This window comes from Chamaea fasciata, unplaced genomic scaffold, assembly GCF_029207755.1.
Source record: "Chamaea fasciata isolate MVZ Bird 193981 ecotype frontalis unplaced genomic scaffold, bChaFas1.0.hap1 SCAF_1, whole genome shotgun sequence".
Taxonomy (NCBI): Eukaryota; Metazoa; Chordata; class Aves; order Passeriformes; family Sylviidae; genus Chamaea; species Chamaea fasciata.
The window spans coordinates 111646474-111673564 of NW_027094086.1; the positions used below are offsets into that span (position 1 = coordinate 111646474).

At 39.3% G+C, this 27091-nt stretch overlaps 1 protein-coding gene across 1 annotated transcript; it reads left to right on the forward strand.

The window, feature by feature from the left end:
• Window positions 1–950: 950 nt before the first annotated feature.
• Window positions 951–26781, forward strand: DYNC1LI1 (dynein cytoplasmic 1 light intermediate chain 1). The gene is made up of 13 exons (XM_066193927.1): window positions 951–1151; window positions 1442–1515; window positions 12250–12366; window positions 13982–14212; window positions 17409–17578; window positions 18729–18822; window positions 20447–20582; window positions 20964–21075; window positions 22478–22537; window positions 22664–22708; window positions 23242–23362; window positions 23531–23689; window positions 25821–26781. Exons 1-13 carry the CDS (start codon window positions 982–984, stop codon window positions 25931–25933), a joined length of 1602 nt encoding a protein of 533 aa, XP_066050024.1. The 5' UTR covers window positions 951–981; the 3' UTR covers window positions 25934–26781.
• The last annotated feature ends 310 nt before the right edge of the window (window positions 26782–27091 follow it).

Consider the following 27091-nt stretch of genomic DNA (forward strand, 5'->3'; position numbering starts at 1 on the left):
TATACCTGAAGCACCTGAAAGAAATAAACTTTCATGAATGGTAACCTATATGTTAGAACAGCTGATCCCTACCAAAACAACAAACACGTAAAAGAAACATCTGTATTTTGGTTTGCAAAGCAACAGAGAGCCATTGAGAGAAACATATGGCTAAGAAAAGCAGATTTCTTTCCCCCCTGTTTCAAAATGCTACTTAAAATCAGTGTTTTCTGGGAAAAATAAAATCAACACAGCAGCAAGAAAAATAGAAGTACAAACCGCTGGCACACTTAAGTCACTAATACAGCAAATACCTTTCCAAATACCCAGAGCGTCTGGGAACGTGTATCCTTTGTTTAAAAGAGAGGAAACATCCCCTGCGTTAGGTTTTCCCTGAATTCCCCTTCAGGGACAAAACTCACCTACGGAACTTTTACAGAATTTACCGCCATTCTTGTGTTACCCTAGGAAACACACAACGAGAGGGTTGGTACACTTGCTTGCTTCTTCTGGAACTTGTGGCCAAAGTCGAGCTGTTAAAACGATGGTGATGAGACCCATCTTTCCCGAATTCTCAAGCGATACTCTTGAGAGAAGAGCAAGTAATGAGGCCTTTTGTAGAGGACGAGCACCCTGTCTTCCCCAAAGGACACATCTCGCCCCTGAGCCGCACTTACTTCTCTCGGATGCGAGGTGCTTCCTGCAGGGCTGGGGCTGCCTTGAGGAGCCAGCGGCACAGCGCAGCCCCTGCCCACGGCAACACCTCGCACGGGGGAGCAGCACTGAAGGCGGCCGAGCCGCTGGCCGCTGCGCCGGGGCGGCTGCGGGAGGCGCCGGAGGGAGAGGCCGCAGGGAGAGGCCGGAGCGCCGCTGCCCCGCCCCGGCCCCGCCCCCGCCCCTCCCAACATCCGGGTCCCCGCCGGCGCCGCGGCGCCGCCGCCCGCTCCGCGTCCCGGGGAGGCGGCGGGGCAGGGGAGGGAGGAGGAGGCAGCAGCAGCGAAGATGGCGGCGGCGGTGGGGAGAGCCGGCTCCTTCGGCTCCTCTTCTTCTTCCGGGCTCGGTTCGGCTGCCAGCTTTTCCTCTGCTTCCTCCGCCGCTTCTACGGCCACGGCCAACAACAACAACGCGGAGCTGCGGGCGGGCGGCGATGAGGACGATGGGCAGAACCTCTGGTGAGTGCCCGCCCCGCCCCGCGGACCCGGGCGCCCTGGCCGCCGCCCTCGGGGCGCCTCGGTGCCCTGCGGGGGGCGAGGGGAAGGGGGCTGGATAATCCCCCCGCCCCCGCTGGCGCTCAGTGCCTCTCAGTCACTGAGCTGGGGGGCACCTCCCCTTGGCAGTGGCAGCTCCTGCCCTGCCCCCCGCCCCTCATGCCGTAGCCCCCCCCATGCCCGGGAGATGGCGAGGGTGGGGACCGGGAGGAAGCGGGAGACCCTTCCTAAGCGCTGTCGTCTCTCCGCGCCAGGTCCTGCATCCTCAGCGAGGTGTCCACGCGCTCCCGCTCTAAGCTGCCTTCGGGGAAGAACGTCCTTCTGCTGGGTGAGGAAAGCATCCTGATCCCTCTGCCTTCCCCTCCGCACACTGAATGAGGAAAGCATCCCGATCCTTCTCCCGTCCCCGCCGCACACAGGCTGGCTCCTGAGCCCTCTCTGGGGCGCCTGCAGCTTCCCTTGTTTAGCGCCCCAAGGGAAGGGGGGGTGATGGGTGGCAAGGCGCTGTCTTAACCCTCCCGCTTCCTCCCTTGCATGGCTTTGCTTCATTTTGGAGATTGTCCACAGATGCTTTCGATGCGCCCCTCACCGTAGATACCTCGCCATAATACCCTTGCTGTCCTTCCCCCACCCTGGCTCCATCGGCGGAGATGGCTTGGATGGGGAGCTGTTATTGTCTCTCTCCCCCGTGAGCCTGGGCGGCGTGCGGCTCCCGAGCCGTCCCCGGTGCCGCTTGCGGTGTGTCATGCGGACACAAAAACCGCTTCCGTGGCCCGAGCGGCATCAATGACGGCAATGCCTGCGGGCCGGAGGGCGGGGAGGCCGTGCGGGCTCTGCCCTGCCCACTCGCGCCCAGCGTGGCGGCACCAGCGGCTGCGCTGCCGCCCCGGCATCTCCACCCAGGGCCTTAGTCCAGCCTGGCCCGCGACAAGGTGAGAGGTGCGGAAGGGGACTTTGATAGGGCGGTAATGAGACACCCAGCTGCAGTTCATGAAGGAAAATGATACGTCAAAATTAAAAGCTTCATGGAGGAGAGAGAGACAAATGGATGCTTTCAAGTGTATGTGTATGAATAATTATTAGTATTATTAGTTTGGTGTGTTTTTTTGTTCCTTTGTTTTGTTTTTCTGAAAGACTATTAAATACTATTAGTAGTAGACAACATAATGAGTCCGGGTGTATGAATTTGTAACTAGGTGCTTCTTCCACTCCTTTTGCCAGCCTCCCTGTCCCCAGAAAGAACCATGTTAATATTTGGAAACAGGGTTAAAACTCAGTGAAGGTATTCTTGCGGACTCTGTGTACACTGTGATTCTGCGTACTCTTGTGGCTTATACTCTCTTGAGGTTTTTCGAGTTAGGCTTTTTTTTTTCCCCCTCTGTAATCCCAAAGCAATCACTGTGATCCTTTTCTTCCTGTTTTGATAAGCTGAGTGGTTGCTTAAAACTGACTGAGAGGGAGAAGGATGTGGATGTGCAAGGATGATAGCGTGGTCTTCTGAAGCTCTTACAAGACTTACTATCCTTTAATTTGTTGCTTTGTATGTTATGTAATTAAGTAGGGTATTGAGATTGGAAGTTGCAGTGATATTAAACAAAGGAAATATTTCATAACGATTGACAGCTTGTTATGTGGCACTTTGGATCTAAATTGGATGATTGGCCTTGCTGAAGTTGGAAGATTCTTCTTCAAGCTGTGATCCTTGTCAAGAAGATTACACTGTTTGTTTTTCCTCTCTCTTCATAGGCAGGTAATCCTTAGTGCTCAGTAACTGGAGACTGCTTCCTTCAGAGCTAGAAAGGATATCATAGATTCTTTCCAAATACTCATTTAGTTTGTGCTACACAACCTGTTGTATATAAATTTTCTTTATTACTATTTATGTAGAGCTTACAGAATGACTTAATGTAATACCTTCTTTCCTTTATTGGCTGATGCATTTTTTTTGAAAATGTACAGATTTATAGAAGAAATTCTAATCCTTGCTTAGAAATTGTGTTTTCTGGAAGGCCTTGATCCAACAGGGGGTAAAAAACCCCCAAATTTGGAATGAATTTAGAAAAAAGAATATCAGGTCTGAGGACTGGCCGTTGAGGACCATTGCCATATTTTTCATGAGAATGACTTATCTTTGTTGTTCACTTGCAAGTCATGATGCTGCTCCTGAAGCACACTGGCACAGGAAAAAGAGAGGTCTTACGAATTCTGTATTGGACAGACTCAGTTTGTGAAGTTCTGTCTGTTTGGATTCTTGAACTGTGTTTACGGTTTCTCTGTTATCAAACATTTCCTCTATGTTCAAGCTTTGTTCTTTTAGATAGTTTTGTACTAACTTTTGTTGCTAATACAGAGCACTTCCTGGCATGCTTATTTTCAGTTCTTTATACTTTCAGTACTTTTAAGCAAAAGGTGTAAAGCTGACCAGCATCTTGATGGTTTTCAGTCAGTTTGTGGCAGGTGAATATTTACTGTATAAGCAGTCATATTGGTCAAAACTTGCCAGATGAAACATGGTTTATTGTAACAAATGAGTGCTTATTTTCAATACAAACTGCATTAAAAAAATCCCTTAAACCCCCAACATCTCATGGCCCCACCCTGAAAAACCAACTGGAAAAACCCACCACGTAGTGTTCTTTTGTTTGCTAGGACAGGTTTTCTCATTTGCCTACAGCGTTTTTATCTTTCAAACAGTGCATATAGTTGTATGCCCAGTTGTTCTGGGAACCTGTCTGTGTCTGGCATGCTAATTCTGCTATTTCAGCATTTATTTTTAGCTGTGTTAACATCTCATTTTTAAGAACCTGGAAAGCAGTTGGAGTTATCTAACTAAAGGGGACTGGAATGCCAAATGTTAATCTCTAGATATGGCACATAGTTTTGTGAAGCGAAGGTTAACAAATAATGTTGGTAATCACTTGCTCAAAATCAGTCCAAAATTAATTGACTTACAGTTTTACTTCTCCAAAGTTATTTCACTTGCAGTTATTTTTTCAGTAACTATTTTTCTTTAAAGTTTAAACTGTGATTGGCACCACATTTGGTGTGAAAGCTTCTCATCTTTCTGTTCTTGTATGAACAGATAATAAAAGTGCAAGCTTTTCTAAACTTTACTGTTAGTCCCTTATGCTCTGATTGCTAGGTAGTTTTGTCAGAGTGGCCATAGCTACCTTGTTTAGCAAACTTTACCAGCAGAAAATGTAAAATGTCTGTGCTTTCTTAACGAAATTGAGTGCCCTCATTGCTATTTCTAGCTACTTTTTGCAGATAGCCAAAGCACTGTGTTTTTGTTGCTCTTGCTTCAGTTTTTTCTTCGTCTCCTGGACTGTCTAATGCTCACTTGTGTAATAAAGGTAGCTGATCACAGGAGATGTTTTCTGTGATGAGAAAACTGATGCTTATAACTGGGAGCTCTTGTGTTCATTCCCTTTCTGATATATCAGTGAGTGGAGTAGAGGGGAGCAGCTGACAGCTCACCATGGCAAATTATGGGTGGAATCCATAGTGCTGTGGAATGTGTGAAGGCTTGGATTCAGAGACCTGACCTAATAATTTATCCAATAAACTGCTGCATGCATTCAGGCAGTAATGTTCAAAGTCATTCCAGGATGCACCAGAACACAGACTCCCAGCTGGCAAGTGAATTGAATAGTTGTTTTTTATCTGGCTTTGTGTTTCATACATTCCTCTGTGAAGCACAGTATATTCTTTGCCTACAATTTTAACAATGTCAAACCATCCAGTGACGTTCATATGCCTGACTGTCTGTGTCTTTACTGCACAATTATGCTTCTACTGAATCACTAGTGAGCTTGGGTTTTTTATGCATTTTACTCAACTTGATGATAAAAGCTTTGAGTTTAATGGGCAGTGAGAGTTCAACTGCCTCGTGTCCACATTTTCTCTTTACCCCAGACATTTCACTTCCCAGGGCTAGGCCTGTTTGTTTGAATCTTGGAGCTCTGCTCCTGTCCAGTGGCTGTAAGGATGCTTGGAAAGAAGCACAAACCACAGCTAATTTACAGGTACACTTTTCTGTGTGTACATGTACCATTTTCTGCAATAACTGCCATTCCCAATATATCTTCAAGAGCAGGTTTAGCTTGCTGCTTTCTTCCAGTGGACCTGTGGGATATAAAGAACCTGAAAATTAAGTTCTGATACAGCAAATTTTCATGAGGGTATAAAATTTGTACTTAAATTTGTACTTAACACTATAAAAATCAGTTTTTCTTTTATTTTTTTTCCTTTTCAAAAAGCTGACAACTTCATTGTTATCATTTAATCATTGAAACTGATAAAATACTGCTTGTTCATGCTGTCCATATTATTAACCTCAACTATTTAAAATTCCCTAGTACTGCAGTAGGTTTCAGAGGGTTTCTTTTTGTCCTTTCCTTGCAACTAATTCACCTTCTGCAGGCAATGAAAGCCTTGCAAATGTAGTCAAATTGTGTTTAGGTCAGCAGAGTTATGCTTCTAAAGTGTCAATTGTTTTGATGGCGCATTGACCTAGATAAAATTCTAATTGCTTGTTTTGTAGCTACATTTTTTTAGAATTAAGTAGTACTTCTTTGTTGTGTCCTTCCTCCTGTAATACCCTTCCAAAAATCCAGAATTACAAGGGTGCTGTGTAGTAGAAGTCACTTAGGACAGCATGGAAAGTTCTGAAATTCTTGAATTGCATTTATTTTAGCTTGTCTCCTCAGTGTCAGAGATGCAGTTGGTTACTGGATCTATCTCAGAAATAGCCCCAAAGGTGAAGAACAGTGAAAGGAATTGTGCTGCTGTGTTCTCCAGGCAGGTTAGTGGCAGGAGTACCAATAAAGGTGTCCCGTGGATAGTAACATGGGATTATTCTATTTTGGTAGTGAACCTGGATAAAATGCAGTAGACAACTTCCTGCTATGTTAAAGGAGAAGGACTGAGTTAGGAATGGATGCTGTTCATAGTCACTGGAGAATTCTCTGCAGCATTTGCCTTTCTCTGACTGTGGGTCTCTCCAAACACAGGTAACGTCACTGCTGTACCTGTTTCCACAGTCAAGGCATGTATCCTTGTGGTGCAGGACATGGCCAAAGACTTGCTGGAAGAGTTGTCTGCAGTCTGCTTTCTGTCACGTTGAAAGGCTGAAGTGCAGCTAAGGTGCTCCTCAGAAAAGTTATCGAACTTTTCAGTGCCACAAATATACCGCGTGAATTGTACGTGAGGGGAAAGACTTATCTGGCAGAGTAAAATAAACTTGGGGAAGGAGACAATTTTTATTCAATGCGCAAATGAAAATTTAGTGACAAGTTATTTGTAAACTTGTTATGGCCTACTTATTGTGAACTCCCATGTTGGTTTGAGAGATTGTAGAGAAGGCTCTCATCAACATAATGAATTTTGTTCTTTAATTCTCTGAAAGCAGACTAAATTTGGCTTACTCTGTTTATTTTGGTTTTGTTCTGTAAAAGGCATTCTTCCATTAGTATAGAATGCGTAAACAAGCCTCTTTCACTAATATGCAGCTGTAGAAAAGGCAGTTATTAACTTGTGACAAGTATTTTGTCTTGAAAATAGCAATAGTGCACATGTGCTTGGTTCTAGTAGGAAGAAGATCGTCATGTCTCTACACCACTATGTTGGGATTCAGGCATTCTACGTGGTGTGGAGCAGAGATTGCTCTGGGCTTCTGGGAAGGCATCTTAGCCCCATTTGTTAACTCATGTTTAGACTTGATGGCTTTGTTCTATCTTATTTAAGCAAGATACTTTTTTTCTATTAATAAAAATATTCAATATTTAATGCTACAGATATTGGATGTTTTGAATTTTTCTACCCAGATGGTATGTTTTGCATTGTAAAAAGTATAAAGCTGAATCACAAAAGTATGCTTGGGGTATGCAAAAGATGTTAATTGGGGCCATCACTTCTGATTTAGTTTGGCCTTGTTTGAACTTTTTTTTTTTAGAGATGAGTTGTAGAATTCCCATATCAAGCTGAATTTTAATTGATGGGTCTAAAGTGCAAACATAAAACTTCCTTCAAGGAACCACTAGGATTATAGACTACAAACAAGTAAGGCATCCAGGGTTTTTCAAAGGGCTGTTGAAAAAAAATCACAGTCCTGGACTGAAGAGGGGCAGGCTACCAATACTGATGACACAAAAGAAATGTTCACTTCTTGCTTCTTTGCCTTGACGTGTTTCAAACACACTGGACACTTTACAATGGAGAAGCAATTTAAACAGTCAAAGCTCATGTCTGTCCTGAAGATAACCATTGGTTGCTCTTCCATGTACAGATTTCTGTGACAAGTAAGAAATATCTTGTTATAGAACTAGTGAAATTTTACTTCTGTTTTCATTTGCTAAACTGAAAGAAATGTGGAAATAATATGAGTAGTTAATATTTTGAATTTGAAAATGTTAATTGAGAGTTTGAAGAAGTTCTGTAGCAGAGAGCTTAAGTCCTCTCTAATGCGGTAGTTTATGGCTGAACCATTGGTGTAGCAGGACATAGATCAGTGCCTGTTTGCCTGCACTCACAGTAGGAGACTGATTCACCTCATTGCCCACCCTTCTTGTCTGGGGGGTCCATTCTGCTCAATTCTGTATTGTGGCAGAGCATTTAGTGATACTCGATTCTCTGCTCAGTAAACATGCTGTTTACCTGGAGTAGTGAGAAGGGAGGAGGCTGGGAAGGGTTTCTATTGCTACAGTTTCCTGTATGTTTGGGGGGCAGCATCAAGGAGGATGTTTTCAAAATCTGTTTTGTGAACAGAGTAGCACCTTGGACAGAGGAGCTTTCACAACCCCAAACTGGAGCTCATCAGAGGAATGAAGTAGTAGCAGTGTGCGGATAAAAATGCGACAGCATTTGTTTATTTGAGTATAAGACTTTCCATTTCATTAACAAGACAGTGAAATACTGTGTGTAAGCAGTTTGGTTTGGCTTTGTTTCAAATGCTTCCTAGCCTGACTTTTGTGCAAAATTAAATCCGTTGTTTTTCTTTTACTTGTGTTCAGCTTTGGTGCATAGCAGTGCTTGCTAGAAACATCACTTCTCTTTCCTCGCTGTTGTATTAATGTGTGAGTGCAGTTTGGTAAAATGGAGAATTTTTGTTCTTTAGTATTTACTCTGCAAAAGGAGGCCTTTTTATGTTAATTGCAAAAGAAGGATGCAAAATCTACCTGATTTTTATTCTACCTTGAAATGGTATATCAGTAATACTATGTCAGAAATGCTTTGCTCTGTGAGCTTATTTATGGAAGTCAGTTGTTAATTTAATTATCCCACACTTTAAAATAAAGAAGCAGCTACAGGATTGTCCAAAATTCTGAAATGAAGTGGAGGATGATGGTAATTATACTTGAAGGTGCATAAGGCTCTGTTTTCTATATTGCTTCAGTAGCACTTGAAAAAAATTCTGTTTCATAATATTAATACGCAGTGATGTTTGAGCCTAGGGAATATGAAATTTTCTTGTTGTCTGAAACTAAGCAGCATTACTTTTTCATATACTTTAGAGATATCTAGAGGCAAAAGTATGTTAAATGTGTTAAGGTTTGTAATTTGAAAAGCCATATATGAGTATACATGTATTGTGAATGACATGTTTTCTAAACATATATACTTTTATATATATGTCCCAGGTAGCAATTAATGTTAATTATATTAGTATGTTGTGCATTATCAATCAAACCTCCAACAGCTAATAGACTTTATTTCCTCATATGTATTTCCCTCTCCTCTGAGGGAGAGAGAAGATTCTGTACATAATAAAGGCATTACAATAAAATGTTTGAGTTTCAAGAAGTCTTAAAAGTTAGCACTTAGAGTTAATTTGATAATGAGATTTCTAGAAACTACCTAGGAGTTCTGGATAAACACTGTTTTAAGACTGTCTATTTTGATATTTCTGCTGAAGATTAACTGCAAAGCAAAAATCTGCTGCTGCTCTTTCCTAGCATAACTCAGTAAATTCAACATGTGAAAAAGTGTTGACTTTTTGAGTGTTTTTAATTGAAGACTAGGTTGGGAAAAAATAATGACAAGGATACAAATACATTTGCAGTTGTTATGATTTCAAAAGGTATATGCAACGTACTACACATAGAAAGTAGAAGTAGATGATACCTCAAGTCTTGGCATGTTGGGTTTCACTAGTGTGGGGTTGGACTAGCTGACCTTTGAAGGTCCCTTCCAACCCAAACTATTCTGTTACGATTCTGTGTTCCCTTGGCCAAGACAGTTATCCTTTCCTCACCTTTATGATCAATTGTTTGGGCCAAAAGGAGGAAGTCCTTGTGTCATAAATGATGGTCCTGTTTTTACTTCCTCACAGCTTTTAAGGTAATGCTGACTCTAATTTGAATTAAGTATGTCAAGAACTCTGGATCTCCTATGGGGCAGGGCACATTGGGCTAGGCACCTATTTTGTACCCTTGCAAGTGGGTCATCCTGTTTGTAAACTGGTTGGTTTATCAATTATTATCTTCAGACTTCACTGATGCATCATTCTGGCTTTCCCTTATGAAAAATGAGTGCTGCTATCTTCATGCAGTAACTTGTACAACACTGTTATGTGTGTCAGTGATCCACCTGCCTGATCTTGATGTTTTGAAATGGGTGGATATTTGCTAAGGACAAGATAATAGACAGGCTTCCTCATGGAACAGATTAAGTTCAAATAGTTCTGTGATGGAAGGCTGAAATTACTGCTGTGTGTGCATGTGTCCGGAGGTACTCATTTTACATCAAATCAATTTGTTTTGTACTGTACTGGTAAAACTTCTTTCAGTGTAGAGGGGAAAATAGAATTCTAGTTCTTATTTTGCCATAAGGTATTAATTTAAGAGTATTAAACTCCAATTTATTTTAGGCATTTGGAAATATGGGATTGGAGAGGAAATGCCATAACACAGAGCCATGACAAGTAAGGGGCTTGTGGGAAGTATATTTCAAGTTTGCCTATATTGCTTAGGATGAGCACTTTGCAACAATAGTTGTCTAGATGTTAACATCTGAATAAGTATGTTTTAGTTTAGACTGTTTAGGTCAGGTGCAGAACTTTTTACAACCACAGGTGTTTTTTAGACTTGTTGCAGCTACTTTAAGAACTTAAGAATCCAACTCTAGCATGCAGAAGAACTTAGCTGGAAGTTAACTATTCTGAGAAATTCAGAAAGCTCTTAAATGCAACCCCTCATTAAAAGGAATAACAAATTTTGATTTGTCTTACCTGTTGAGCCTTCTGCTGGCACGCATTAATTGAAGCTGCCAAGTCAGAAAGGTAAAATAGCACAATGAATCATACAGACATTGTTGGCAAAAGTTAGAGCAGCTTCATAACATGTCAGAGCAGCAGCTAATAAATCTTCTCAGTTATTTGTAGATGACAATTTTAAGAAGCTCGGATAAGTACAGAGGTGAGGGCAGAGGTGGAATTATAATTCATCTATGATGCTGAAGCTTGAACTCTTCATTTCTTCATCAGAATTATGTAAAAGATATTCTTACAAGAGGTAAAGCTTTATGTATGATTAGAAAATAGCACTGCTTTCCAATGGTTATTTAAAACCAGCTGTAATTGTTTGCTCAAGTACATCTTGATTTAATACAGGAACTCACAAATGAACCCTTTAATTGTGGAAAAGTTAAAGGGATACAACTTAATTTTTATTTAACTTGTCCATACTTAACTAGACTTCAAACTTTAATTTTGGTCTTATTTCTCTCTCTCTCTTTCTCAAAATGTATTTCATTTAAAATACATTCATTCCATTGAGTAAAATCCCCACGGCACCGTAGAGTAAGCAGTCATATGTTTTCCAGTGTTGGTGAAATATGAAAACAAAGCCATCCTCTAAATTGAAGACTTTATGTGGCAATCTTGGGGATGATATGTTAAGCAAATTCAGAATCAGTCTATCGAAGTATGATATCTCTGTTCTTTAGAGTGGTTATAGCTATAGTGTTTTTAATGTAGCTGTAGTGACATCTGTAAGATCATGGTCAGTTCTCTTTAAAGGGAAAACGTCATTATGTTTAGCAGTGAAAATTACTGCCCTTGAACTTTTGTCTTTGTTATGTGATTAAAAGCAAGTGTTTAGACTCTCCCTCTATAGGAGGGACTTGGGAAATGTTCTATTTGGCACAAAATTGATAAAGTGCTTCTTAGGGACCTGGGATTAACCTTAATTTTATAAGCTGTGAGTGAGTTTCAAGAATTTTGTAATGCCTGTTGCATACTCATCATTCTGCAAATTAGAGAAAAAAAACCAAACAAACTGGCAAACCCATGCTTTGTGTCCAAATTCAGTTTGATTACTCTTTTGAACTGGAAAAAATGCACATGAAGTTTCCCATCTCTGAGACTTATGACTACAAATGAAGTTTTTCAAGAAGAGTCTCTGGCAGTAGTTGAGGTGTTTACATTGTGCATATGCTGTAAGGTTCAGTGGTTATCCGAGCTCCCTTAGGAGGGGAGAGAATAGGAGTGAATGGATCTGGATTGCAGGCTTGTCCCTGTGCTATCCAAATAAACACACATGTATTGTAAGGCAGTGGGCTTACTATTTGTCACTTCTTTTTAAGGTTTCTTGGGACCTGTAACAGAGAAAATATTCAAAGAAACCAATACGTAAAAGCTGAGGTAACAGATTTGCCTTATTCAGTGTGCTGTTTGAAATGAGAGAGTTCTGAACTGTAAGAGGAGCTTACTGTGAATTAAACTCTACTTTAGAAAAACTTTGTTACTACTTTGATTGTAGTTGAAAGACTGAAGTTGTTGGAGATATTTAACTACTCCTTAGCATATCCTTTTAAAGATGGATATAAGAGCCTATTTCAGGCAGCACAGTTGGCGGCATAATTGCATTTGTTAATAGGTAGAAATAATATTTGAAGCAGAAACATGCACTTAGAACAGATGGATGATTTGGGCAAAACTTGCTGTGTTTCGAAACTCCAATGAGCTCAGCCACTCTGTTAAGATATGGTTTTCTTCTTGCCCCAGGTGGTTTTAATATGTAACTGTGATTAAAGACTGAGTGGTATCTTTCTTCTGTCTCTCCAGGTGAAGATGGAGCAGGTAAAACTAGCTTAATAGGAAAAATTCAAGGAATAGAGGAGTACAAGAAAGGAAGAGGAATGGAGTATTTGTATTTAAATGTGCATGACGAAGACCGAGATGGTGAGTCTGTATTTTAACAATATCTTAAGCCAGTTTGAAAGCAATGGTTCAGTAGTGTGATATTTGAAATGACAGTAAGATGCTTTTCTGTCTTTATAGTATGCAGGAATCCAGCTTATGCCAAAAATGATTCGTATCATGAGGAAGTCTGTCTGTGTAATTTCTGTGGTAGATACCAGGAATGACCACTTAAGTGGTAGAGGAGGAGAGGAACCTGTCAAAAGATAAAGCTAAAAAAAAAGACCAGGGAAGCAGACTTAGCTGCAACATTCTGAGTAGATGTGTTTCTCAGGCCTAGAGGAGAAGGTGCCCAGGCTTCCATTTAATTTCCATTCAATTACTGCCTTCCATTTCAATTGCTGTGGCGAGTATCCTGAGCCTACAGAGAAACCTTTGTCTTGATGGCACACAATCTGGTAGACGACTGTCATCGACTGATGGGTACAATTGTGCACGATGCTAAAGGAGTTGTAAAAAACAAACAAGAAAACCAAAAACTTGGGTGAAGGTATGGCTAGAAAGGAAAAGGTGTGTTTAAGGTCCTGTTTAATATCCCAGTACCTGAAGTTACAGGATGTGAAAAAGGATATACTGGAAGTTTTTGGCGAAAAATGGGAACTCTTGTGAATGCTATAAAAAAATCCCTAACATGTTGAAGAAGAACTAGGAGCTGGCCCCTGGTTTGGGGTGGGTTTTTGGGGTTTTTTTTGGGTTTTTTTTGTTGGTTTTTTTTTTGGTTTTTTTTTTTTGGTGTTTTTTTTTTTTTTTTTTTGGTTTTTTTTTGTTTTTTTTTTGTTTTTTTCCTTCTTTTTTTTCTGAAATCACCTGTTTTCCTGATATTCATGTCTGGGTATTGATCTCAAAGATGGCTTGGAACCAGGTTTAAGAAGACTGGGAGTTTGCTTTAAATGTCTTCCTCTGAACTTCTGTAAGAAGTAATAAAAAATTACCTGAAAGGAAATGCAATTACATTAAGCCAACTAATTTTGAATCAACATATCTTCTTTTACTGCACAAGTGTTTGTGAATTTGTAGTATTGTGATATTTTTGGGGGGAAAAAGAGCTGAATGGTCTATTTGTATGGTGATTGTCCTTTTGCAAATTAAAAGAGTGCACTGTTAAGTTAAACTCAATCATTAAAAACTTTAAATTCTTTAGGTTTTTTGAGTGGCTGAGGTACATTCTATACTCTAAGAGTTATCCAAGCTTGTCAGATGGAGTTTTGAAGAGGAGGTGGCTGTCCTTGAGAGCTGAGCAGGCCAGCGGCTGTAAAAAGATGACTGAGTTCCATCTGGAAGAAAATGTTTTCCTACTCAGGAATGGTGAACAACTGTTTTGGGAATGCTGAATCCTTTCTTTGGATTCTCCCTTTCAGATAATGTACTTAAGATCTTCAGTTATCAACCATTAAACATCAGGGTTTGAAAGGGGAGGAGCTTGTCTCCCCACAAGCTGCAGATTGCTGTGTCATTATGCATGGTCAATGGACTGATAAAACATCACTTGCTTTCTTCCTTGTATTTTACATGTCCAAAGAACATTGAATAGCCATTATGTAGTGGTGTGTTTCAAGTAAATCTCATTAAATGTTTTTCCTTTCTTTTTATTTTGTAGACCAAACAAGATGTAATGTATGGATTTTGGATGGTGACCTGTATCACAAAGGTCTTCTTAAATTTGCAATGGAGGCAAGCTCTCTAAAGGACACTCTAGTTATGTTGGTAGTAGATATGTCTAGACCTTGGACTGCACTGGATTCTTTACAAAAATGGGCAAGTGTTGTAAGAGAACATATTGACAAGTTAAAAATTCCTCCTGAAGAAATGAAAGAAATGGAACAAAAGTGTGAGTATTCTGCAAATACATGGGAATGTATTAAATTATTAATGAAATATGCTTAATGCTTTCTGCACCATTTAATCTCTCCATTGCAGTCTTTTTCATTCTTTGGAAGTGTTATTTAAAATTAGAACTTACCAAGCAAGTCTAGCTTCAGATAAATCTCAAGTAGCTATGTGAACAAAACTAGTACTTCTTTCTAACAGAATAACAATGTAGGGGGGAAAAAACTTTCAGAATGAACACAGCTGAAATTTCAGTCTTGATTTTTCTGTGTTTTTCTAGATAAGGTTCACCCAGGAAAAAAAAATAAAATCTAAGCATTCAAATTTTCGTTTGTTTAAAGGCAGATCACTCCATCAGCTTCTTAACTGTTCCTGTAATTAGCCAGTTAGAGAATCTGGGACCTGTTCTGTGCCTACCAAAAGTGTAAATTTTGGGAGGATTCATGACAGCATGGCCATGCCTGGGCCCTTTCCACTTGAAGAGTTTTATTGTAATAATTATTGATGTTAACAGAGCTATGTGTTCGTTGCTCTGTGAGTGTCTTTTCTTTTTAGTTTTAATGCAGAACACAAAGATTTTGCCAGGTTTCTTAAACTGGCTGACTGAGGTCACGTTATAGCTCCATATTACTTTTGAGCAACCCTTTGCATTTCCCTTAAGGTAGTAGAATTTGAGTCTTTCCCATTCATCTCTTGGTGAATTACTACAAGGAAGAGATTTGAGAAAGCTGTGTGTTGAGATCAAATAGCATGATTAAACTTTCTTTTTAAGTCTGAAGTTGCACTCTAACTGGTACATTCTTAAGCAATGAGTGCTTATGCTAATTTAGAAATGCAGGGTGTAGCTGTGCTATGATGAAGTGGAATGTAAGGTGACAGTAGTAGATACTCTGGAATGAGGTATGGGGAATATTAGTTGTTTTGTTTGTCCCTTTAAGAGATTCTTCTACGGGAAGTATCATCCTTGAGAATTGTGTCTTCCACAAGAAGTTGTTTAGGTGGGAGGAGCTGAGTGCTCCTGGATCTGTTTTTTGGTTTGGTTTTGGATGTCAGTGCATGTGTATTAAACATCCCCTCTAACACTTCTGGGATAGGATTTTGTTGGATGAAAATATGGATATAGTATCTAGGTTATCAAAGGTGTATAGCTGATAGTTTTGCTTCTTTGCAGACTGAGTGAACAGAATAGACACACTACAAAATCCAGAAAATGTAAGCAATGAAATGAGTCAAGAAAATAAGTGCTACTCCATTTAGTTTTTGCCTGTTTTGGTTTTCTGTCATCTGGTCTAATTGTTACAGATATAAGTTGTCTGAACATCGGGTATAACAGAGGCCCTGGACACAATCCAGATGTGACTGGAAGCTGTTTTTTGTTTGGATCCTGTTGTGAAGTGACTTCATGCATTGCTAGGCAGGCAGGAGCTTGACACTGCCAAAAGGAGGAGGGAACAATGCTTGCCTGACTTTTGGCTACGAGATTCTTGTGTCAGGCTCAGTGCTCCTGAGAGCTGATTTAACTTGCTACCAGGACTGAAATCCACCGAGGGTTTGTGCGTGTAGTTTTCTGGAGGCATGCTGCTGTGTTTGTCTTCAGTTCTAGTAGTGAACTCCACTCCAAGACAGACCCTGTGAGGACTGGAACTGGTACAGAAAGGCATTTGGAGATACATAGCAGCTGTGTGTGAAGGGTTGAAATAGGTCTTCCTCTTAACTGAATTAATCTGTGTTTCATGAAACTGTGTTTCTGAGAAAGACCTGAGATAGTATTCCACAGTTTTGGAGCTGTGATACACTAAATTAATCTTCCTTTCTACTGCTTCTCCTGCTTACATAAAGATTAGTATGTTATGATCACACATTGGGAATTCTAGGAATCCACTGGAGGATTTATGCAATTATCCCAGGACAGGATACTATACAGGAAAGACGCTGTAGAGTGACTAGCATATTGTGGTGAGAACTCTGGGTTTCAGATACATTCAGTTAATCTCAGAAGCCCTTCGGACCAGACTTGAATTAGCAGCATTCCCTGAATTAGAGCCTGGGTTGACAGTTTGAGATGATAATCTGTGCATAAGCTTTTTGTTATTGTGAACTCCAAGCTCTGCAGAAAAATTGAATAATCTTGACCTAATATATAATTGTTCCTCTAGGGTGTTGAAATAAGTCTTGCTCTGTTAATTGCACAGATGCTTTTCTAGGTATGAACTCAGAGGGCTTCAGTCAGTTTAGTGAAGGTAGCAGTGGATGAACACAGGAGTGAGGATGTTCTGGTGTAGTTCTCTGCCCCTGTGCATGATGCAGCTGGGCTGCTTCTCTGCCTGACTTGTGCTGAATCAGAATGTGCTACTCATGGAATAGTAGGCAGTGCTTTGGTTTGGTTTGGTAGAGCTTTGTTTCTGCTGTGTGGAACAGGACATGTGATGTGAAAAATACAGACATTTTCTGCCTCACATGGCATCCCTGACTGCGGGAATAGTAAGTGACTGTGTAATTAGAGGCTTGGGTGTGTGCAGCGGAACAGGACAAGGGCTTGCAACAAGAATTAGGAAAAAAGAAAGAGTGTAGCTTAGCCTGCTTGCTACATTTTAAAGTAATCTCTGATAATTTTAAAGCATACTAAATGTTTAATATGCTATTAATTATTTATAAAGCTAGTTTAAACTAGTGTTTATGTATTCTATTTTTTTTTTTTTTTGTTTATACTACTATTGAGTCACTGTACAGAGAGTGAAGTGTAGACAAAGGGTCTGTAGGTAAAACCTGGTATACAGTAGCAGCTAAGCAGTTTTGTGAGGCTTAATTCTGTTTATTCTGACAAATTGTTCCATGAACTTTGCCAGGAAGAAAGGAAGGAAACTTATGTCCTTCAGGAAGCAGGTCAAACAGTAATTCTTAGTACCAACTGCCTAGTGGTTTCACAATGATAAAAAAAGATTTCATGTTGTCCTTATGGGCGGTTTTGTGTGATCATGTTCTTCTGGGCTGCTCATCCAGCAGATCTCAAACTTGCTAGTTCTCCCTTGTGCTGCACAGAGCCAACAGCTAGCCAGGACTAGGTGCATGCTCTGTTTTTTCAACACCAAGATGCAGAAATACTATACAATCAACAGTGCTAGAGATCAATGGCAGTGGAAATCATTGTTGCAATAATAAAGCAGCTGATGTTTTAATGTAACTTTTTTTACTTTCAGTGGTAAGAGACTTCCAGGAGTATATAGAACCAGGCGAGGATTTTCCAGCTTCTCCACAGAGAAGAAATACTTCATTACAGGAAGACAAAGATGACAGTGTGATTTTACCCCTGGGTGCAGATACACTAACATGTAACTTAGGCATTCCTGTAGTAGTAGTTTGTACAAAGGTTTGTTTCACATTTTAGGTTTTTTGCATATTTTATTGAAGTAACTGTCAATTTTGGATTGGGGTGGGAACCACACGGTTATTAAGTTATTCTGAATACCTCACTTAAGAACTCTTCAAAATGTTTAATATTGAAGGCTGGTCGTCTTCTGGAACCCATTATTTAATGTTATTTTGGAGTTAGCTTTTCCTTTAGTTCTACCAGTTTTCAAGGAATTGAGAAATAATTCAGACCTGGTGTTGCTCACAGAAATGAGCTAGTCAATAAGCAACTAGAATTCCCCTTGATTTCCACACTCCTCCATATTCTGAAAATAGTGGTTTTTTAAATATTTCTGATATTTTTCTGAAGATTAACTTCTTTGGGAGTTGAAATTAGTGAAGTTGCTGCACTTTTAACTTTTCTCAGTTCTTAGGGGGTCTGTGTGATCTGTTTTGGTTTCTGTTAGATATGTAACCATATCAAAGAAAACAATGGTGTGGTTCTCCTGTGGCTATTTTTTATCTGGTTTTGTTGTTTTTTTCCCCCTGGCTCCTCAGTTCTCACTGGCATTAAGCATACTGCATCTGCAGCCTCTGCTGGCCCCCAGGGAAGGCATAAACCTTTTGATGCATATGCTCTTCCTTCTCTGGAAGGCTAACGCTCTCATTTAAACAGCATTTTTTTCCCACCTGCTAGTTTCCTTCTATTCTTTTCTCCACCCCCACACCTTTTTTCTTTTTCTGCTTCCATATTCCTTGCTTTTGCCTCCCTTTGCAAAGAGCTAGTTAGTAACTGGATTAAAAACACTGTCTTTTAATGCCACAGTGTATGAAAAAACATTGGGTAAAAAATGGTGATATCATTTAGTGGTAAGTTTTCAGCAGAGATTTTGAGTGGGGAGTGCATTGGAGCGGGGAGGGAGAGTGAATGAAAAGTTCCAATCATTTGAATTCTCAAGTTATGCTGACTCCAGTACATGTGCATCCAGTTCCATTAAAACCAAAAAGGTTCAATTGTGCTTCTAAACTATCTTAGCAGGTTGTTTTTCTCTGCACTGCCCCACCCTACTCCATCTCCCTTTTTCCCCTTGTGAACTGGATGTGTAGCAGCACTGCTATTTTAGCAGATGTCTGAAAGCAGTATATTAATTTTGTGTTTATTTTGACAGTGTGATGCCATCAGTGTTCTGGAAAAAGAGCATGACTACAGAGATGAACACTTTGACTTCATCCAGTCACATATCAGACGGTTTTGCTTACAATGTATCCTTTGACACATCATAAAGACGATATAAAAACTCAATTCAGTGTTTATATTAATTATGACAAGCTTAAAAGAGTAGTTGTGTCTGTATCAAAGTAGGATGCAACTCCTTTAGTGTAGCTTGCTGTCTGCTTCAGTTACCCCTATGGGTAACATTAAATTGAATTTTTCTGTTTTCTTGTATCTTTTTTTTTTTTTTTTTCACAGAGCTACAGGAGGTTCTAGCATGTCCCCTTACCATGAATTTCCTTATTGCCTCCATCTCCATATTTAGGAAATCAGTTCTCAGAATAGCACATCTTAGCTGACAAGCTCCCTAAAATAACAAGAAAATTCAGTTAGGTATGATCTTGCTCCAGATGCACATAAGGCGTGTTATTCATTTTGTCCCAAATATGCAGTGTCCTCCATGTTCAGTATTTCCACAGGATGAGGCTGGGGGGAAGGAAAGCAGTGTGAATTGCTATAGGCAAGGTCCACTGGCTTCCCTTGTATTGGTACAGAGACAATGCACAGAAGCTGTTGCTGTGCTGTTATTATTTTTAAACTTCATTTTTTTAGAAGTGTATAACATACTGTGTAGTGTTGTTTAGTCAGATAGACATGCTGAGATCTAGATTTTAGATGCCAGTAACATGCCTACATTGTGTCATAATTTGTGCTGTGGTAAAGAAGTTTAAATGCTATTGGAGGGACAGCAGGTGACAGATGGAAAAATTAGTTCAAGAGCCAGAGACCTCAGTTGAAATGGCACTTCCTTCAAAGGGCTTCCAAGACCTAATTTTTCAAAATGGAATTATGTAGTAACTTCTGTGTGTGGCAGAAGAATATAAAATAGTAGGGATTGGCCTCCATGATTGCATATGCCGTGTACAAGTTCAAATTATTTTCTAAATTTCACAGAATGGGAATCAGACACCATTATATAACTTTCTGCTAGGATTTGAATTGCAGGCATGTAGAAATAAATTAGGGAATTTGGTATTTTTATAATCCCAAAGTAAAAATTACTCTTTTATTAATCCCCTGCATAAAATGTGTTAATTTGATACTGAACCATGCTAGAATACTAAGCACCCTCTTGATCTTTTAGTAACTGATATATAGTAAACTCGTTTGCCTTCCTTTGCTTTAATAGCAGATCGCTGTATAATGTAAGTTTGTTCCCCTAATTAAAAAAAAACTCAGATGGGAAAGTGGAAGATCTTTGGCATTTTTGAAGCTGCTAGTGTTAGTGCTGCAGTGATTGCAGGGTGAGATAATGAGAAGATACAAGGATATGGCTTGAAAATTTTAGTTCATTAAAAGCAGAAGTCTGTTTTAAAGGCGTTGTACTGAAACCATTGGTACTGGGGGGCTCTGAAAGCAAGAAGAGCCTTTACTTTACTTGAAAATCAATAGCTGAGCTGGCCTAAAACAAATGCAGAAAAAAAGATCAATTTAAATTTCTTAATAGCTTCTTTCAGAATGAAATGTTTGAAGTTATTTGACCTGATTTGCTTTGGTTTTGTGTTCCCTTTCAAAATTCTACAAAGTAGCTGACCCTTTTTTTGATAGTTTAAAGGTTACTTTAGTTTCTCTTACTAGCCACTAAACTAAGTTTTCTTTAACATGTTTATTCAGATGGGGCAGCACTTATTTACACTTCAGTAAAAGAAAACAAAAACATTGATTTAGTGTATAAATACATAGTCCAGAAGTTGTACGGATTTCCCTTCAATGTTCCAGCTGTTGTTGTGGAAAAAGATGCGGTATTTATGTAAGTTATCTGCACTATTATGTGTGTGTGACTACAAAATGTATCTGTGCAATGCTGTAAAGCAGCATTTAGAGCCTTTTTTGGTTTATGCTTTTTAAAGTTCCACGTAACATTCTCATGAGTTGGAATTTGGTGAGTGCCAGTGGAGGAAGATTACAAACACTCACTGCTGCAAAGGGAAATTTTAAGGCCAGAGATTTTCCTCCTCTCTGTTATGGTGAACCAATTCCCTGCCTGCTTGGACTGATCAATAACCAGCTTGCATGGGAGAATGGGCACTGTGACAGCTTTCCTGGCTCCCAGTTGTGTGCAGTTCAGGAGTGCATGCAAGAATAGCCTGAAGTAGCAATAGGATTTTAAGCCAAATAATCCTTTCTCTAGTCCTGCAGGTTGGGATAATGACAAGAAGATAGGAATATTGCATGAGAACTTCCAGACACTAAAAGCAGATGACAATTTTGAAGATATCATAACAAAACCACCAGTCAGAAAGGTACACTGAGATTTCTGTGCGTTTTACTGCTTTGCTATTTATTTACCTGTCAGGTTTTTTCTCTTTCATTGAGACTATGCTTCCAGCGTATCAAAAGTGTGATATACCATGGGGGGAGGGTGGTGTTTTTATTTTGTTCTTAAGGTTGCTCTTTAGTTAACAAAAAAGATCATTGCGTGGTTTTGTTCTGTATAGTTCTTCTGCAGCTTGCACCCTTTTTCTGCCACTATTACATTGTTGAAGACTACAAATACACTTGTTTTGCTTTTAAGACCTACTTATGCTTTTAAGACCTACTTTAAGTCTAAATATGATTCACCTATTTCTCAGGTTGAGTTGTTTTTTTAAGAACATTTAATTTTGCTCTGAGTTGTTTATAACTTCATAATGCTTTCTGTTTCTTTTGGAGTATTTAAAATAAGAAGGCTTGAGACAGTGTAAGATCAAAAATAAATAAGTGCAAACAGCTTCTACATATATTCAGTGTATTTTCCCTTGTACTATGTAATGAAATCCCATGACAGAATGACCTGTAAACATATGTGAGAGGTTGTGGAACAAAATGCCTGCAGCATGGACTCCCATGCACTCAGAGGTTATTGAAGGCAAATATTCTTATGGCTTTTTTCTAACAAAGCTAAGATTTTGTGACTGATCTGATTTTCTGATTTTCAAGTGGGAATTATTTCAGCGGAGAAAACGAAAACTATGTCCCTTCTGAATTCTTTAGGGAAAATATCAGGACATGTTAAATACGTACACAAGGAAAATATAATTGACAGTATTTCGTTTTGCATGCTTATAAACTTCAGGCCTGGATTATAAACTTTGGTACTGATATTTGCCATGCTTGCTTGGGCAAAATTTTTCATTAGCTTATTTGGAAGGAGAATGCTTGTGGTTTGATGCACAGAACTGGGATCTGAGATGTCTGTGTCCAGTTCCTACACCAGTGAACACAGGTGAAGAGTCATGTGTGCCATAGTTACCTATAAAGTACTACTGAGGTGAGGCCTCAATTAATTTACAGAGACATGGGCATGATGCAAAGTGTGTGTATCCATGAATGTTTCTTACTGACACCCCTGAATGTGCCTTGTGACCATTTACTTAATTCTTTTTTACTGAACAATTAAATGCACTTTTTAGTGGATCTTTCTACAAATGTATCTAGAGGTCAAAGGAGTTAATGATAATTGTATTTCACTTCTAATGAAATTGGCCTAAATGGAATCATGAGGCAGCAGTCTTAAATATTAAAAATGTGATATGAAGCAATCATAGTATTTTATACATGTACTTCATTATTGAATGTTTTGGTCGTATTCACCAGCAGATAAAAAACACCAAACCTTTCTTTCTTTCTTTTAGTCAAATTTTTGCTCATGTTTTTGTATTGCAGTTTGTTCATGAAAAAGAAATTGTAGCAGAGGATGACCAAGTGTTTCTTATGAAGCAGCAGGTAATTTTCTGTCCATAAAACAAGCAACAAGGGTTTCATTCAACAACATTCCCAATATAAATTTGGGGTTGTATCCTTAGTCACTGTAATATCTAACACTTCATGTGTATGTTTGGTTTTTTGCAGTCACAGTTGGCGAAACAACCACCTACTGCTGCAGGAAGGCCAGTGGTTAGTAACAGAAATTTTAAATACCACGTGAATATCATTAACTTTTATATATTTAGAGGGCTGCTTTTATCTGCACCGTCAAATATTGTTTGATCTAATTGTTTTAAACTACACAGTATTTAAAGACTTGTAGCGCTCTAAAATTATGACACTCCACAGTGTGTCACGACAGCTTGTATTGACAGCAAGGTCAATTGGTCCTGGCTTGGTTTTTGTAGGTTAGAGTGCATTTATGGTCAGAGGCACTGCTGAGTAACAGATGGATTTTCAGGTTTCTCATGGGGATGAAATTAAAAACTTCTCTTGTGCTTTAGTTACACTAAAGTTAATAGTTTTAACCATGTTCTACGAGTGTGAAAAAACTTGTACGCAATCAGCAAAATCTAATTGTGTGTCATTTCAGTTGCATGAGATACTACATTTAAAATACAAAAGCTTAGGAGCTGTGAGAAATAACAAAATGTTTCATTTAATCTATCCTTACACTTAGGGTTTGTTGGTTTGTTTTTGTTTTGTTTTGTTTTTTTTAATAGGATGCCTCACCAAGAGTTCCTGGTGGATCTCCTAGGACACCAAATAGATCTGTAACATCGAATGTTGCCAGTGTTACACCTATCCCCACTGGGTCAAAAAAGATTGATCCCAATATGAAAGGTACCTTTTCTTTTGAGGACACAAATGCAGCTGGAGAAGTAAAATAATTGTTTTGCCTGCTTGCTTTAATGTGCTTATTTAGATTTATTGACACACTAAATCACTATTTACTTAGAAAATCTGTGTTGGTTTTGTGTTGTGGTTTTTCTCTCCTTCTTCTCCTTGTAGCTGGAGCTACATCTGAAGGAGTCCTGGCTAACTTCTTCAATAGTCTCCTGAGCAAGAAAACTGGTTCTCCTGGTGGCCCTGGTGGTGTTGGTGGCAGTCCAGGAGGAGGTGGCACTGGAGGTCCTGGCAGCAACTTACCACCATCAGCAAAAAAGTCAGGTATGATTAATGACAAAAGATCGACTCAACCTAAACTGAGCGATGGATTGTTCCTGTTAGTATAGTTTATCAGAAGTATGAACACTATTTGAGTGTTTATATATATATATATATATATATATGCTTTTATATTCTATGTGGCTTTTTGCATTTGTTTTCACAGCACTTTTAGTACTGCCTTTTTGTGGCTTTCAGAGGAGCAAAGAAAAAATCTACATGTAGTTGTTTAAGCATGAATTGTGTCTACATGAGTTCCTCGTTTTTTCCCTGTGTTTCCACCATCCCAATGAAATGGCTCGTGCCATAAGCCTCTTCCAGTCTTATTTAAATAGGTTAGGACTGTATTTCAAGTTGATTCTTTTTGACAATACTGTCAGTATTAAAATAGCTTTAAATTTTCTTTCACTAGTGATCTAGCTCTGATGTGATGAGCACTTGGAGTTTGGTGACAGCCTGTAAAAATACTGACGTGTTTTCTTTTGACAGCTGTTTATATATAAGGCGATGAATGATTATTATTAATCTAGAAATGTTTAATAGTGACTGTGCTAAAGCTGGATGCAGGACTATCCTGGCATTTCTTGCTATTCCAATTTAAAATGTTTCTGTGTTACTTAAGAGCATGTGTACACAGACACCTTCCCTCCCTGCTTCCCCAGAGGTTAATAATGCTGCACTTAGGGGAGAGTGCTGGTGTTTCATCGGTACTTCACACTTCCCACTAACATTTTGTGTAGATTAACCCTGATTTTTTTTTTCACCTGTGCACACTTCCCTTTTCTAAGTGCAAAACTCAGCTAGCTAAGCAAAGCTTGAGTGCTTCCTAATGTGCTGTAGGCAAAGTCAGCAGTGCCAGTTTGAACAACATATGGAGATTGTTCAAACAAATGCAGCTGACGCAATATGAGGCACAGAGAGCACCCACTGAAAAATCCTGTGGGGAGTGGCTGGCAGCAGGTTTGGGTGATGCCAAGCAAACAGAGGCAGCACTCCAGAAAAGTGTTTTGTCTAAGGCTGTGGCAGAAACTTCAAGGACAGAATTTAATTATTAAGGAGAAAAACAGTTCTGAGAAATTCCCTACTATGCAACAAATGGAGGGTTAGGGTTATAGCCAGTTTAACATCAGAAAGGACTATCTTTTCAAGGAATTATCATAAATACTAATAAATTTGGCTTAGATGTGGCCTCTTCACCTTCCCCCGTGTTTGCTATCTTGTATTTAGTGGTATCTGTGGCACTCAGGCTTCAAATCTGAAAACTGTCTCTTAAGACAGTAGTTTGGGATTTGAGAATTACCTCTTCCTCAGCAGCTCTGGGAAATTCCTCTGCTTATTAGTTGGAACATAAGCTACTTTGATTCTAACACAGTATTTTCTTTTGTTAAATGATTTGAAGAGCAGCCAAGTATACCTGGGCAAAATCATCTTTATGGATAGTTCCTGTTAATTTGCATTTTCAGAAGGGATGCTGGGACACTGCTACAACTGCACGTGTGTCAGAATATTCTTTTACAGATGCTCTGCACACTTGTCATAAGCTTTGGAGTCCTAATACTGCACTGCCTTTTCCCATATTGTCTCCTCCATTCTTGCTATAGAACATAATGGGATAGAAGTCTAGTCTGAGGAGCAGGAATTAAAAGTGTGGGGGGATATGGTGTGTTTTGAGCTTGAATTAGGTTAGAGTGTGACTGCACAAATGTTTGTGCCATTCCAAGTTGGGGAGGAGATAAGTGGGTGAGGAGAGAAAGGGATTGGCCATCTGTAGGTCTGTGTGCACCCATGAGCAGTGGTGTCAGGTTTATGCTGACCAAGTACACAAAACTGACTTTTGCTGGGCTTGCTGAAACCCCTGATTTTTACACTCAGCATTATTTCAAATACAAATTATACAGAAAATTGAATAGAAATAGTCATAACTGCTAGTCTTAATAGTCTTCTGTATTTTATACTTTAAGGATATGACTTTCTCTCTACTCTTTCTCTTCTGTTTCTTTTGGGTTTTGACCTTATGCCTTAATTTTGCACGCAAAGCGTGCAGTAACAATTACTAGGATTTGTCTGATTTGAGAATTGAAGGTATCATAAGCTTTTCATAAATATGACTGAAGGATACACATTTATTTTGTAGGTCAGAAGCCAGTTTTAACAGATGTTCAGGCAGAACTGGACAGAATTTCACGAAAACCTGAAATGGTCTCTCCTACATCATCTACATCTCCCACAGAAGGTGAAGCATCTTGAAGACACCAAATAAAACCAATTGTTCAGTTTTCTGGGATAATTCAAACTTGCCTCTGCCTCTTCCTTCAGTGACTGGAACTAAAGAACTGAAATATCTTTCAGAACACAAACCATTGATGTCTGTCTTTCTTTTATATGTGTTGCCCAACTTTACAAAAGGGAGCTGTACAGCTGGAAAACAGTTATCACATTGTGTAGGAGCACTGCTCACAGTGCAAAAACAGTAAATTAATTTTTTTTCTGGGTTTTGTTGAAAAGTCAGCGTAATTCTGTAAAATTGCAAGTATGTCCACTTAAGTGATAGAGGTTGCTTAGAGCAGGAAAACTGATTCACACCACGGGCACTTAATTTATATTGATTTCCCAATCTGTTAGGTAAGTTTAATACTATCTTAAATAGATTAACCTCTACATGAGAGAACTACTGCTAGTTTTTGAAAGAGAAAAATAATTGCACAGATCTGTAATAGCAACAAACTCCAGTTATACTTAAACACTTCATTGGGCATATGGTTTTAAAAAAATCTGTTTCATCTCCACTGAAATTTACACTGCATTCAAAAACCCATGCAAAAATTCATTCCGGGTATAAGACTAAATTAGTGGCCAGGGTTTTTTTGTTTTTTCCTCTTTGATTAATTGCAGACACTGAATAAAAGATGTATAAAGAAAAAGCAGAGGTTAAATGTACAGAATATCAGTATCCAGATTTGTCTATATATATATGGCTCAGCCTTAATGTCCCCGACTATGTTTCCCACACTACTTATGGTTTAAAATTGGTCGTCAAAACTGTAATCAGTTAATAAAGTATTCTCTGCATTCAAATTTAAATAACTTTCATTGAAGCCATGGTGTTCTTGTTCATTTACAGTTACATCTAAGGATGTGGTGTAAAACATCTTAAAATACGCTTTTACATTTTTACCTCTCAGTGAATAACATCTCTGGTAGATAGTTAAACTTCCTTAAAGCATTGTTTCTGCAAGGAAGGGGATAAGGCTGCAGTGTTTGTTCCTAGGAGTGAAACTAGCTTATCTGTCTTGGGTGGTTTGTGCTGCAATGTTTTCAAAGCACACTCATTAGACTAAGGATCCTGCTCCTGGCTGCAGTGTGTTGTCTAAGCAGTAGCTGACCAAGGTTAGGACTTAAGCTTTC